At 51.7% G+C, this 14,733-nt stretch overlaps 1 protein-coding gene across 2 annotated transcripts in view; it reads right to left on the bottom strand.

The window, feature by feature from the left end:
* Positions 1-1,802: 1,802 nt before the first annotated feature.
* Positions 1,803-14,733, bottom strand: part of LOC148816279 (whirlin-like) — a 49,882-nt gene continuing 36,951 nt past the window's right edge. For both annotated transcript variants that reach the window (XM_088940536.1, XM_088940537.1), the window contains 5 exons: positions 14,011-14,082; positions 12,291-12,834; positions 11,231-11,403; positions 9,376-9,498; positions 1,803-5,855 (listed from right to left, as the gene is read on the bottom strand). In XM_088940536.1, coding sequence (XP_088796662.1) covers positions 5,673-5,855; positions 9,376-9,498; positions 11,231-11,403; positions 12,291-12,834; positions 14,011-14,082 — 1,095 coding nt within the window. In that variant the 3' untranslated portion in view covers positions 1,803-5,672. The remainder of the gene's footprint in view (positions 5,856-9,375; positions 9,499-11,230; positions 11,404-12,290; positions 12,835-14,010; positions 14,083-14,733) is intronic.

Below are 14,733 nucleotides of genomic sequence, written 5' to 3'. Positions count from 1 at the left end.
AAAGTATTCCCCCTGGTGATGAACGGACACAGGTCATGGCGCTGTATGAGACACGCCCACAGTGGGAGTGACAGTGTACCACACCGTCCATAATCAACATTTCTTTCAGGCAGCATACCTGAATAAGAGCCGTTCTGAAACTCAGTACAGGATTGATACCCATTATAAAATCACATTTTACATTTCAAAAGAGAGCAAATTTAGAAAGGTCTGGAGCAAAAACCAGAATACACCGTGTACCTCCAGGACCACGGTTTTGGACCACTGGCTAACCTACGACTCGCACAGAACCTGCAATACCCTCGGTCTACACAAGAGGGCAGCATTGTATCATTTTACTGCATCTTAGTGCAGATGCTCAAAAAGTTTTGAAGAAATCAATTAAAACACATCTGCGTGTGTGACACAATTCCTTTCCCCCCAGAATCACTGTATGAAAAAAGAAACCTGGGAGAAAGTTAATATGAATAAAAACCTTAGCCCGTAGTGTGTGCTGCTAGCTTTGAACTACAGACTAAAGCAGTCTGCAGTGGTCTATACAATTGCTGAGGAAGAGAGGTAAGAGCAGGGCTAGTTTTGGCTGTTGTGTCTTGCAGCTTGTTAGAAATCTCTCTCTAGAGAAGACCCTGCTGTTCCCTGACTTGATCCAGAGATGTGTCCAGGCTGGGACAGAACTAGACTCTGTGGGGAATAAATCCTCTCTGGGTCTTGTCTCACTGCCGGTTCTGAACAGTTTCACTGGACCTACGCTTCAGTGCCTTTGAGGATTTTGAATCAGGTCAGCTCACGGGCGTCTCTGTTCAAGACTAAAGAGATTGAGTTCCATCAGCCTGCCAGTGCAGGACATTCCTCTACTGTCCACAATGTGCCTGCTCGCTCTGCTCTGGGCTGCTTCCACACCAGCCCCATCTTTTCCATAACCTGCTGATCAGAATTGCTCTAAACCGGGGTTCTCTGCACTCCCAAAAATAAAGTTCACCTCCGCATCTCTTCCTCCTCTTCAACGGCAGTCCTCGGTTCAGAACGGGTATCCCGCAGCTCGCGGGATAATGGCGCAGTTATCCACTTGCTCCCCATCGATCGCGCTATGATTTCTGTGCGCTGCAAAGCGCTTTGAATTGATTTCAGTAGCCGACTGGAAGTGTCAGATACAGTAAATGTCATTTCGGCTCTGGGCTGTGTGAACTGTGCTGCAGACCGGAGATCACAGCACTTGGAAGCGCACACACACACACACCTTTCTGTGACGCCCTGCTGGGCTGAGATGTTTCTGCACCGTAAGCTTGCCAAAAAGCATCTCTGACTGTGACGGTGTATGTTGTGGCATCGCATCCTGTGCTCTGGGTAGAAAGGAAAAACGTCGTCTTTCAGGAAGCCAGTTACTCAAGCATCACGCTTTCTGAACGTACGACACAAAAAGATTTATCGATCTGTGCTATTAGAATTAGAACCGTAGCATCCGGACCTCTGGATTACAGGGGGCACTTAGAGGGGAGGCTGTGACACATGCTTCTGATCTGCTTGATAGAGACTGAAGCCTTCCTGCTACTGCTTGCTTTGCTGTGAGAAATCAGTTGCTTGTCTTGTGCCTCTGGGGCTTGCTTGATGTGTGGACACTGGGGCTGGAACTGCACCCTTATCATGTATTACAATCAGAGGCTTGGCTACACCAGCTCCTTCAAACAGGACACAATTAATTACCAAGCAATTAAACAATGAAATGGCTGGGGGCCTCTTGGAACATATATCTCGCCGAACGTCTGTATGTAAAAATGCTAAAACACAAAATGAGCACACCCCACCAGATATGACTGTTAATCTTTATTGGAAAATTAAACGCACTAATTCTGTATAAATACAATGACGGCCGCAATAATTTACAGAGCCCCATATGAAACTGTACATGTGACATGAAGACAGAGAATCCAAGTGGCAGTTTGTTCAGACCAGGACTGCGGAGACAGAATAAAGATTAAAACTGGTAAAAAAACAAAACATTGGTTGATGACAAAGCAGCACGCACCTCAGTGCTGAATATGACCTGAAAACGGACACGTTTCAAATGGACACATTCGGGAATCTGTTCTCATGAAGGAGTCTTTTAACACTGTGTGTAATTATGCTGTGCATGTGTGTAACCCTGTGTGCTTGTGTAGCTGTGCATGTGTGTAACCCTGTGTGCTTGTGTAGCTGTGCATGTGTGTCATTCTGTGTGCTTGTGAAGCTGTGCATGTGTGTAATTCTGTGTGCTTGTGGAGCTGCGCATGTGTGTAATTCTGTGTGCTTGTGAAGCTGTGCATGTGTGTCATTCTGTGTGTTTGTGAAGCTGTGAAAGTGTGTCATTCTGTGTGCTTGTGGAGCTGCGCATGTGTGTAATTCTGTGTGCTTGTGAAGCTGTGCATGTGTGTCATTCTGTGTGTTTGTGAAGCTGTGAAAGTGTGTAATTCTGTGTGCTTGTGGAGCTGCGCATGTGTGTAATTCTGTGTGCTTGTGGAGCTGCGCATGTGTGTAATTCTGTGTGCTTGTGTAGCTGTGCATGTGTGTAATTCTGCCAGACGGAGGAAAATAAAAGCTGTCAACTCTGATGTTGCAGCTTGCAGACAAGATAGGGAGCTGCACCTTCAGAAAGGGTCTCCCTGAAGCTGCAAATCTGCACATCCATCGTTTCTCACTAAAGGACAGAGAACACAAAAGGAAAACACTGCCAGCGATGCCATTCCCCGTTTGCTCATCTGCTCCCACCCCCGAGCACCCGAGAGCCTGTGAAGTCCGCAGGGTGAAGGCAGAGCAGAGCCGTGGTCTTGGCTGCTGCTGAATTAGCCTCCTGATGAAGCCCCTCTCCACCCCAGCGTCGAAGACGTCGCTGGGAATTCACAGCTCACGACACATGAAGGAGAAGGAACATGGAAAGTCTCTCAGCTCTCAAGCTACCAAACAGCTCAGAAAAACATTCCCAGTCTACTGGTATTTACATTTCTATTTCATATATTATCTGATATATTACTGTAAATCATTTATTTCTATAAGGGAAATATTCATATTTAAAATACATACTTTATTTTTTCATCTGGAAGTAGGTGCTTCTGCAAAAATAAACCTTCTGCGCTAAAGAATCACCTCCGCCTGATTTACAAAAATACAGCTGGGCCGCGCGAGACATCGTCCTCGGCTTCATTCTCTGCATCATCGCTTACTCAAAATAGAATCTGCTTCCCCGGTCCCCCCAGCCAGCGCCGCCGACGTCTCCTCGTTTAAAGCCCCATAGAGGATGCCGGGTCCCCCCCCACCCTGGAGCCTGGGGTCACAGAGGGGAGCCCCCAAAGTGCAGGCGTGAGAGAAATCCAGCTAGAATCTACAATAATCGATCGATCAGTTCAGAGGAGCGGGTCTGTGCAATCATGAGCCCGTGTCCAGCTGCATTCACCTCTCACCTCACTATAAATCTGTACACCTGTAAATACATAGATGTCGGCCACAGCTGCAGATGTATGTACTGGCACCCCGTACCTGACATTGTTCACTGTATCATTGCATCTAACATTACCACTTGCAAGGATGCATTCAATAACACTGTGGTATCAAATATACAAGAACACTCACAAAGATGAGTCAAACAGTCCATTACAGCAAATGAGTGAATGACTTTTGATGCAGCAAAGGGTGCCAACACATACAGCTGATGACTGCTATATGTAGATACAGTACAACTGTGTGTATTTGAAATGTATATATGCATGCACATTTCCATCACAATATTCATTTGAAGAACCACAGATACTCTCCCTTTTGGGAATGGGTAAGGAATCGAACATGAGGGCTCAGGCTCAGACTCAGGGTTAGGTTGGGGGGGAGCTGTAGATTTCCCAAACCATTGTTAACCCCCCCCCACCCCCAAGAAAGTCAAGAAGCTGAAACTTAAGGTTATGCATCAACCCCACTCAGACTGTCACTCTGCCATGACTAAACGGTAACGTCCATTATCTGGGGTAACGCCCAGGGATGAGGCTCACACCCCTACACTCACAGGGGGGTCCCCTGTTCCCTTAAGGCTACGAAACACGCGACGTCCCCCCCCCAGCCTGAGTCCAGTTCCCTAACCCCCGTCCAGCACCGGGAACAGGGGACACCCTGTTCCTATCGGCCGGTGGTCCGCGACAGCCCCCCCTGGCCCGGCCCCCTGTCACTTGAGATGTGGGGGAGCCCGTTTTTGATAAAGTGCCAGAGTCCGCTGAGTCACGCCCACTTCACGTATGCACGCACACGCCGGTGCGTGATCCTCGCAGAGGAACGAGCTCCTGCATCGGTGCTCTCTGCTGTTCTGGCTCTAGGTGTGTATTCACAGCAGCACCCAGGGTCATTCTGAGCAGCAGCAGACCGCGCTTCTCCAGATAAACACTGTGCGCGCAGAAACGCAGGAGCTGACAAACGAAGCAAGGCAAATAACCAGCCCCCATCATCTACCGCTCGGAAAATTAAACCTTGCTGTAGCAGCCTAAGGCATCGTATTAGAAATTTCACAGGCTATACCCATGTAATTTGTGTACATATATATAGAAAGTATATATGGATACATTATCTCCTTTTCTTTATATGTGCTTGACGCTTTTAAACTTTAGAGAGCCTATTCCAACAGCAGTGCGATTGAAACTGAGCCATGAAATCTGACCCACACCCAAAGACATCTTAGAGAAACACAGCACCAGACTGCTTTCCTGAGCACGGTGCAGCTCCATGCTGCTGTGTACCATGTCTGTCCAGAGATCTGAGGCACGGAAACACGTGGCGGTCAGACAGAGTCAAGCTGGCGCCCCCTGCTGTCCACTGTCTGTGCCCCTGGGCCAGTGCTCCCCGCAGACCCTTTGCACTTGGACCAAATGTCCTGCCACGACTTTGCAGCGGTATTTGCAGTTCTGTGAATATGCCAGCTCCTTTCGTTTCATGAGCTGGCATAGCAATTTTACAGCAATTCATGTAATCGATGAAACGACTAGCTCAGCCTGACATATTGATCATCTGCTGAAAGTCAGGATTCAAAAGACGCACTTGACTGAAGCACGGCAGATACAGAGCTTTTCCTGGCCCGGACACAGGTCCCTCCCTGGAGCCAGTGGCAGCTGTAGGAGATGCTTGCCTACAGCTCCCCTTCCAGGTGTCTGCCAAACTCACTCCAGCTCAAATCTTATGCTTAAACCTCAGGGACTCCATTAACCCCAGCCCTTCCCAACCCCCCACAGCAGACCTCTCTCTCCCAGCGCCAACGGATGTTTAGGTCTGCTGTCAGGTCCGCACACTCCTCCTCTCGGCCTGGCCGGGGGGCAGGACTCTGTGTCTCTGTGCAGATCAAGGTGCGCTGGCTGTGGAAAAAGGTACAAAGCACTAACCCTGACCCCGGCTGAACCCCCGCAGCTCAGGAGCAAGCAGATTCCCGTTCCCGAGCTCGGGTCCGGATTCGGAAGGACAGCGGCCGGAGTTCCCGTTGGCCTCTTCCCATCAGCAGAGCTGTGCAGTCTGGGCGCGCACACACACACAGACACCCAATCGCTCCCTCGTGGTATGGCGCTGGCCGTTGCCCTGTTCTCCCAGCTGCCAGCCACCTTCCTCCTCCTCCTCCTCCTCCTCCCCGCCGCGGTCAGCGTCCGAGCGCCCGGTCGAGACGAGCTCGGCGGCGCCCCCTACAGCGCGACGTTGAACTCTGTGACCAGGAAGTCGATGTAGTCCCTCTCTCTGGTCTTGAAGGCCTCGGCGATCATGCGCGCCGCCTCCCTGTGCTCCCGGCCCCTCAGGGACACCCCGTTGACCTCCAGGATCACATGGCCCACTTTCAGCTTGCCGCAGTTGTGGGCTGAGCCGCCCCTCTGTGGAGAGAGAGGGGGAGAGGGGCCTGTGTCATGGACAGCGACAGCAGGACGTGACTCCATGTAAGTGGAAACAATAATAATAATAATTGCTTACACTCCTATCGCGCTTTTCTGGACACTCCACTCAAAGCGCTTTACAGGTCATGGGGATCCCCTTCACCGCCACCAGCGTGCAGCCCTACCTGGGTGATGCACCAGTCCGCTCCCCACACACCAGCTCTCAGTGGGGAGGAGAGCAGAGTGATGAAGCCAGTTCAGAGATGGGGAGTATTAGGAGGCCATGATTGGTAAAGGCCAGGGGGAAATTTGGCCAGGATACTGGGGTTACACCCCTACTCTTTTCGAGAAACGCCCTGGGATTTTTAATGGCCACAGAGAGTCAGGACCTCGGTTTTATGTCTCATCCAAAGGATGGCGCCTTTTTACAGTACAGTGTCCCCGTCGCTATACTGGGGCATTAGGACCCACACAGACCGCAGGTTGAGCGCCCCCTACTGGCCCCACTAACACCTCTTCCAGCAGCAACCTGAGTTTTTCCCAGGAGTCTCCCACCCAGGTACTGGCCAGGCTCACGCCTGCTGAGCTCCAGTGGGGCTGCCAGCTGGGAGGTGTGAGTTGCAGGGTGATATGGCTGCTGGCAACGTCTCTCTCATCCCTTCAGAACGCAATTTTCCCCCACCCTAACGGCACTGAATTACTTCATTCATGTCCGAACTGAAGCAGCCTGTGTTTAACTCAAACTTTAAAAAAAACACGCTCTACAATTACTTGCGGATTTCAAGTTATGGCTTCCTCACAAACGACTTTAATGGATCAACTGCTGGCTTCAGAGCAGAAAACAATTAAAGCAGCCTAATGAGCAAATTAAAAGTTCTAGTTCAACAATCAATTAAGTCACACACAGCACAGCTCCCACTGCAATCAGAAGACAGCGTGTTCCCGGGTCTCAGGGTTGGAAATAAGAGTCAAGAAGAAGTACATTTAATATTCAGATGATGACAGCCCTTTTACCCACTGTCATTATGATTATTATTATGGAATATGTCCAATAAGAGAGAACTGTAATAAAATTCGAAACAGAGCCACATTCAATTAAGAGTCTGCTGCTCTGTGATTCATTGGGAGATAGTGATCTGGCTGACAGGACGCTGACATGTTAATCCCTGCTGTATTGATAGCACTCCATTGAAATGCAGGGCCGTTGCAGTGCTCACTAAATAAAACCAGCAGCCGCGCAGACAGCAGGGCGGGCTGGCCGCGGGCCGCTCGTGCTGGGCTAACACCGCTGCCCAGCTGGGCTCGGCTCACGCCAGGTCTGCGCGTGATCTCGGCTCTGCCAGTGGGGGGCGCTCTCTCCACAGCTCTCATCCGAATCTGATACTTCCTTCCTTTCTGTTGTTTTTCACCTCCTTCCCTTTCACCACCATCTCGTCCCTTCTCCTGGGAACATTCCCCAAGAATACGGGAAGAGGCCAGTCAGCCTGTCAGTCTAGAAGGACGTCCAGTGGGCAGACTCTGTCAACGTCTTTCAGGATCTGGAATATCAGCACTGAAGAGATTCAGGTTCCTGCTGCCAGTCAGTTTAGTGGACCTTCATTTCATCCCAGGGATTCTCTCCAGATTTAGATTGGCGACTAGAATCCTGTTATAAAATTAATTGATTTAACTGATTTAACCTCTCAACTGTTCCAAACATATTTTTCTAGGATGACCTGCAGGATTCTGGCTCTCCACCCCTGAGCTTTAGCAGAACTATACTCAGTCCTGATCCTGCTGCTGTTGCATCTTGGCTGTTGGATCCTGGGTTCAATTCCAGGCTGGGGCACCTTCCGTGTGGCGTTTGCATGTTCTTCCTGATACCAAGCGAACTTTTTCCAGATGCTCCAGTTTCCTCCCACATCCCAAACACATGCAGGCCAGGTTTGAACTGACCCTTCCCCAGTGGCCTTCCCTGTTGGGCAGTTGTCCAGTCCAGAGTGTGATCATGTGCTCTCAGTGATCAGAAACCGTTAACACTCCTGGGTGCCTGTGTGTATGTTTTCTGTTTATTCCTTATTTCCCATCATCAGTATACTGTAAGAAGAGATGGACCTCCTGGTCCCAACAATAATGACCATAACAGTACCATAATGAGTTAAATTGATTTAAGAAGCCTATATAACCATACAGTATATGTTAAAGTAAAGAAAAATCTGTGCAGAATATTTGTCTTAGCTGCATAAAAATACGTACAGCACACCGTATGTGTGTGTAAGGACATCTGTCCTGGCTACTCGCTACTTTTTCATCTGCTGATCGGCTGTAGCAGGAAGGTTACCCTGCCCCGAGCGGTGTCGCTATCCGCGCCCAGCCAAAGGGAATTGATCTCTGAGTTTTATTAAATTGAAAGTCAAACCGAAGCAAAATAAAAAAAACAACAGCAAGCAGGAGACACCAATCCACAGCCCCCCCCCCTGGGCCCTGCTCCGGGCTCCTACACCACATCAATGCCTTTACACCCCTAAGGGCTCAGGCCTTCCAGTCTGCCCCGACGCGCAGTAACACGTTAACGCACGGAAAACGATGAATGAGCACGAATTCATGGCGACACTGGACTGACAGCTCGCGCCTGCAGCCAGGAACACCGGGCTTAAGAGGGAAACAGGGATGAAAGCATTTCATCGCCGACAACCACAGCTGTATGCGGTGTTGTGGTGCATTGATAAATAAACCTTGATTGATGGATTGAAAAGAGACATTTGCCAGGGACAGATATCAGATTCCCATTGAAGAGCAATTGGATCCACTCCAGACTGCGGTGCTACGCACTCGTATATAAGCCAACATGCATAAACCTGTAAATAAGGACTGCATTCTTTTTATCATATTTTGAGCCAGTCCGCGAATACCGTATCATACACATTACTGTACTATATACTGCTTCAGTACAATTGAGAGAAGAGCCGGCAGAACTGTACGACATGAATTCCTCTCTGCTCAACGAGTGCGCCGAGCTCGGCATCTTATGGAGCTTATGAAGAAAGTTCGGGAGGGGCGACAGCAGCCAAGTTCAATCCGACTCGGACGGTCAGTCATGAGCAATCACTCCTGGCTCCACCTCCTCTCCCGAAACACTGTAAATACTGGACGTGATCCCCTTCTCTCCCTCGTATACGTCTCCATGCATCCCACCCCCCACCCCATCTCCCCCTCCGCAGCTGCCCCTGGATCACCCCTCTCTCTGCAGGGGGGTCCCAGCCCGATCGTCCTCTGGCCAGGAGGCCAGCCCCTCTGCCAGGCGGGTTCGGCCACATTTCAACTGGACACTCCAGAATTCTTCCAGTACCCTTGATTCCTGAGTGGCTGTTATTCCTCGTGAAGGAAGTTTTCTAGTGCTTGACAGCAAGGGTTTTATGTCCCCTGACTGCTTGAGCCCTGTTAGAGGGCATTTAGGAGATGCCTGGTGTTATGAGTGCCTCTCTGCCTGCTCTCTTACCTCTCCTCACGCTAGTGCACCTGCCCGGCTGCCCCCCCTCACCTGTATGGTGACGATGCGTGGCAGGGGCTGGCGAGTGTTGGCACCCCCCTCAATGGCGATGCCCAGCGTGCTGGCGCTCTTCCGGACCCTCACCAGGGTGGAGGTGGGCTCCAGGAGTCCAGGCTGCGCGCACACACAGACACACAGACACACAGGGCACAGAAAAGTCAGAGATCAGTGTCCTCCTGCACTAGTCGCTCTCCTCTGGACTCATTCCAGAGCAGCAATTTATTGTTACCTTACAACAGAACATCACACAAAACCTCTGACATCCTATTTGTTTCCAGCAGGTACCCTGACATCCACAGTGGAGGCCCGGCCTGTCCACAGATAACTGCTTGTCTGAATCCATGTCATCAACCTGAAAGGTGGGCTTTTGGGGATTTAAACTCAGGCTGTTGAAAAAGAAGCCGATTCAGCTTCAACTGAGACACAATCAAACGTATCTCAGTACAAGACTGTGAAAATTCTGTATTTCCTATTGCTGTTTCATTGACTTTAAAGTACAGTCAATTGTGAAAGATCACAACTGAAAGGCACTACATAAATGTACGCTTGATTGATTTATTGGCTGACGTAGTGATCAGCTGAATGAAGAAATCCCTCATTACTGTGAGCAGCAGCAGAGGGGGCTATCAGAAGCCGTGACAGAGGCACAGGGCCTGAGGAGGATGGGAGCAGGAAACAGCATGCAAACACACGCCTGTTGGAGCAGAGCAATTGTTGAATCGCACACGCCTCATTTGCTGTCCCTAACGAGATAACGAATCTGGATTAGGATGGCTCCCTTCCAGCCAGCCCCCCTGCACACACACCGACGCGCCGGCTGGGTCTCACACGGCCTCCTTCTCACCACGACAGACGCCCCGTCGAGGGATTCACACCAACCAAATCTGCCAGAGATCTCAATTTGTTTACATGAAAACAAATTAACACCGGGTTGCATTTCACACACACACCTACGCTGTCTGCCTGCTCCATTTAACCCTCAGCGGGGGAGATTCTCAAATATTTCTTCAAATCCAGAAAAACAAAACACTCTCTCCAAGAAACCGTAGCTCTTGTGACAGATTTCCACAGTACGATGGCCCAGTAATTTGTCGGCTCTTCAGCATGGCTACACCATGTTTAAAACACATGCAGACGGTGTACCTGTACCTGCTTTTACTTCACTGTCACAGGGGAGGATGGGAGGTCAAGAGGCCAGAGGTCAAAGGTCATGGGTCAGGGGGTCACACTCAGCAATACAGGTGTGCTGGTGCTAGAGAACCCCCCCCCAATTCACACACTGACTTTCATTCACAGCTGAGATAATGGGCTCTGAGACTCAACTTCAAGATGAAACAAACAGAGCTTCTGAAAGCCCCCGAGTTTTGTTCGCTGATAAGGACCTCGGGTTAAACAGGCACAAAGCTTTGCACACCCAACCATGTGCTTTCAGAATGAACCGGCTTCAGGCTCCTGCAGGCGGGGTGTGAGGTCGCTGACCTCGCTGTGCAGGCCCAGGCTGCAGTGAAGGGTGAGGCAGTGACAGGTGAATGCAAACAGAACATGAGCAAACGAACAGAAGGAGAAAAACAAGTTTAGACGAATCAAGAAAAAATACCCCCCCTCCGTGCATTAAGAGTCCAAAGGCTCCTCTTTGAAAGGGCACTTTGGCGCACGGTCCTTTCAGATCGCTCGGCACGCGGGTCTTTACTCCCCGAGACAGCTGGACCGCAGCGTAGCGCCCCGAGCCCCTCCTGCTCTCCTTCCCGAGCTCATCACTCACACCCCCCGCCTCCACCCCTCTGTCCGTCTCCCCTTGCCATCCGCTGTGCTGATGTACCGCTCCTCCCCTCTCGCCCTCTCTCACCGGTTTGCCAACAGCTCCCTCCCCGGCGCCGTCTGCCCCCGGCCCCTCCCGGGGGCTGCGCGTCTTGGCTGGGCGAGGGCTGTTGTCCTTGCTGTGCCCGCCCGTGTCTGCAATGTCCACGCCGCTGTCCTCGCTCAGCGTCTGCCCGCTGTCCGAGAGGGAGAGCGTCGCTCCTGCTGCTGGGGGTGGAGGAAGGGTCAGCTCTCACCACGCAGACAGTCAGCATCAGACATACCCACTGAGAGCACAGACACACACTCCTGCACATACACACAGAGCACAGACACACACTCATGCACATACACACAGAGCACAAAGACACGCATGTGCACATACACACTGAGAGCACAGACACATACTCATGCACATACACACAGAGCACAAAGACACGCATGTGCACATAGACACTGAGAGCACAGACACATACTCATGCACATACACACAGAGCACAGACACACACTCATGCACATACACACAGAGCACAGAATTACACTCATGCACATACACACAGAGCACAAAGACACGCATGTGCACATACACACTGAGAGCACAGACACATACTCATGCACATACACACAGAGCACAGACACACACTCATGCACATACACACAGAGCACAAAGACAAGCATGTGCACATACACACTGAGAGCACAGAGACACACATCCATGGCACATACATACTGAGAGCACATACATACACGCTAAGAGCACAGAGACACACACGCATGTGTACTTACACACTGAGAGCACAGAGACACACACACACCAGCACATACACACTGAGAGCACCAACAGACTCACAATGATGCAACAGCAAGACACACACTCACATACAGTACATTTCAGCTCCAAGTTGAACAGTTAAAAAAGGCACAGGGGCATGTTTGTTCCTTAACATTCCTGTGCAGGCTGGAGGTAAAGAGACATGCATGACGAATTAGACAGTAATTAGAGCTGTTTGAAAATAATTGATTTGATGGGGGGAAATGGTCCTATTAAAGTCCCTCCACAGGAAGTTAATGCAGTGCCTGTCGTAGGCTTGTGCCCCTGTATCCCCTACCTCGGGCCTGGGGCAGTGGCCGAACCTCGTTCACGTCCGGCTCTGCGTTGGGGCGGTGCACCTCCACCATCACGAAATGCTGATTGGACGCCGGGGAAGAGGGGAGGGGCTTGTCGGGGCTAGAGGGGGCAGGCTGGGAGGGGTGTGGCAGGGGGGGCGTGGTGGCTTGGGGGGGAGGAGGGGGGGAGGGGCTGGGGGACAGGGGTTTGGCCGCAGCGGATGTGGGGGACTGCACCCGGGGGAAGGGCCCGATGGGGTGCTGGGGGACCAGGGAGAGCTGGGGTGCCACCTCCTTCTTCCCCGGGGCGTGAGCCTGCGAGTCCGCGCCGCTGGAGGCCAGGGAGGCGGTCTCGCTGTCGGCGGGGGAGTCGCGCGCCGGGGCGGTGAAGAACAGCCCCGACTGCGAGGATTCGGACGGCGAGCGGCGGGGCGGCTCCCGCCGGCTGGGGCGCCGGGGCGGGGCAGGGGCGGGGGCGGGGGCGGGGGCAGGGGGAGGGGGCGGCTTGAAGGACGGGGGGGAGTCGGTGACGGACCGCACCTCGTCCTGAGAGAGACAGAGACAGGCCGGTCAGAGCGCCCGCCGCACGGCCACGATCTCCGCCCGCTGCCCTCACGCCCTCGCCCCGTTATCGCAGCTCTCGGCACCCTTCGCCGCAACCCAGCTGCTCTCCCCTGGGTGCGGGCCGCCGGCAAGGGCAGCCGGAGTGGGCCGCGTGGACATCCGCCACGCTCAGACACCCGCTCGCAGGGCCACAGGCTGACCCTGCATTGCGCTCTGCAAGGACGCTGGGTCCCGGTCAGGGTCTCAACACTGCGAGCGCCGTAGCAGAATACGTGGCACTTACAGGATACCTTTCCAGGCTATTTTTTTGTTCTCCACTTTTTGCTCAGTCCAGCTGCCCTCGTCTCTTGTCTCACTGTGATTGGGCAGGAGCTAATTAACATTCATACCCACAACTCATTGCGACTGTATGCTCTTAATATTCTTTCTACTAGTGCCCTTGTCTCTGTGCGGATTTAACCTAGAGCCAAAAGCCTGGAGGCCAAGATGGACGACCTCTTCTCCAAGGTGGACCACGCAGGAAGACTTGTGTCACCAGATCAACCTTCAGTCAACATCCCTCAGTCCCAGTTTTGTTTTTTTAAATGATTACAAGCCACCAGTGCCGGCATAGTGCAGTGCCCGGGGTTGTTCAGACAAACAAGTAAAAAGAACTTAAAAAATAAGCAAACCAGGAAATGTGTAGAAAGAAAGAACACAGGAATGGCAAACAAAACATGGAAAAGATTCACTTGAAGGAACAGAACCAAGAGAGAGAGACGACCGTAAATGTGGAATGATTTTTCACTGTTAACACACTCGGTCCAGTACAGGACAACCCCGCGTGCTGTCTGGTCTGTCCTGGCAGGGGACAGCCATGCAGATCTCAGCGCCCTGCCTACTGAGAGAAGACTAGCTCTCGTTTGTGGGTAGCAGTCTGCACTTTGGGGGTACCCGAGTCTCCATAGCACCTTCCCTGTCTGCTCCAGGTAATCGGCGCCACACATACTCCACTCTCCCTTACACCCCAACCTTCCCAACGTCTCGCTCCCTCGCTCCAACCCAAACTCTTCGTCCTTACCCCCGGTCCCCCTCTCCTCCTCCTCTCTCACTCACACAACTCCTCTCTGCTCGTGTCCCCCCTCCGGAAGAGTGGAATTCTGGGTAGGATGAGCTCACCAGAGAGACGTCAGGCAGGTCGTCCATGTTCTCCTGCACAGTCTCGCTGCCCCCATCCATGATGCTCTCGTTCTGGAGAGAGGGAGAGGAACGAGGAAAAGAGGGTTAGATCAGACATACCAGAGAGGCGCTGCACCTGGGTGTCCTCGGTTAGGGCTCAGGAAAAGCTCAGGTATCAGTCCAGATTTGGCACCAATAGGATCAGTGATTGGCCCGGGACAGGTATGAAGAATGGGTTAGGAAGACACTGGCATTAGAAGATGTCAACTAGGATGAAGAGCAATGAGCAACATACAAAAGATGTGTCCTTCTCTGCAGGGTTATTGTATACCACAGCTTAAATCCTATACTAAGAGGTGAAAGAAACTAGACCTCTTTAATCCTGGACCGAGAATGCGACCAGGAGACTTGGATTATGTATTCAAAAGCTTGAAGGGCGTTGTCAAGATCAATCCAGTATCGCGTATTCCAGAGCAACAGTAAAAGGCATCAGGCATCAAGTAACAGTAAAAGGCATCAAGAGAACAGGCTGCACACACAGGAGTCTGGTACACGCTGCCCAGCCGTTCTGCTGAACCACACAGCCTGGACCCGTGAGTTAGTGTGACAACATAATCAGTTGGATGTGCTATTGGCCTCCTCTCGTTTGGAGCCTTGCTTGAGTTTTTACACTTAATCGTTCAGGAAATCCTCAGAAACCTGTGAACAGTTCAAGCCCAAGAT

The sequence above is a fragment of the Atractosteus spatula genome, chromosome 23 (genome assembly GCF_055471065.1).
Source record: "Atractosteus spatula isolate fAtrSpa1 chromosome 23, fAtrSpa1.hap1, whole genome shotgun sequence".
NCBI classification, from domain to species: Eukaryota; Metazoa; Chordata; class Actinopteri; order Semionotiformes; family Lepisosteidae; genus Atractosteus; species Atractosteus spatula.
Note: the sequence above shows the minus strand (reverse complement) of the source record. Positions and strands in the feature narration are given on the sequence as shown.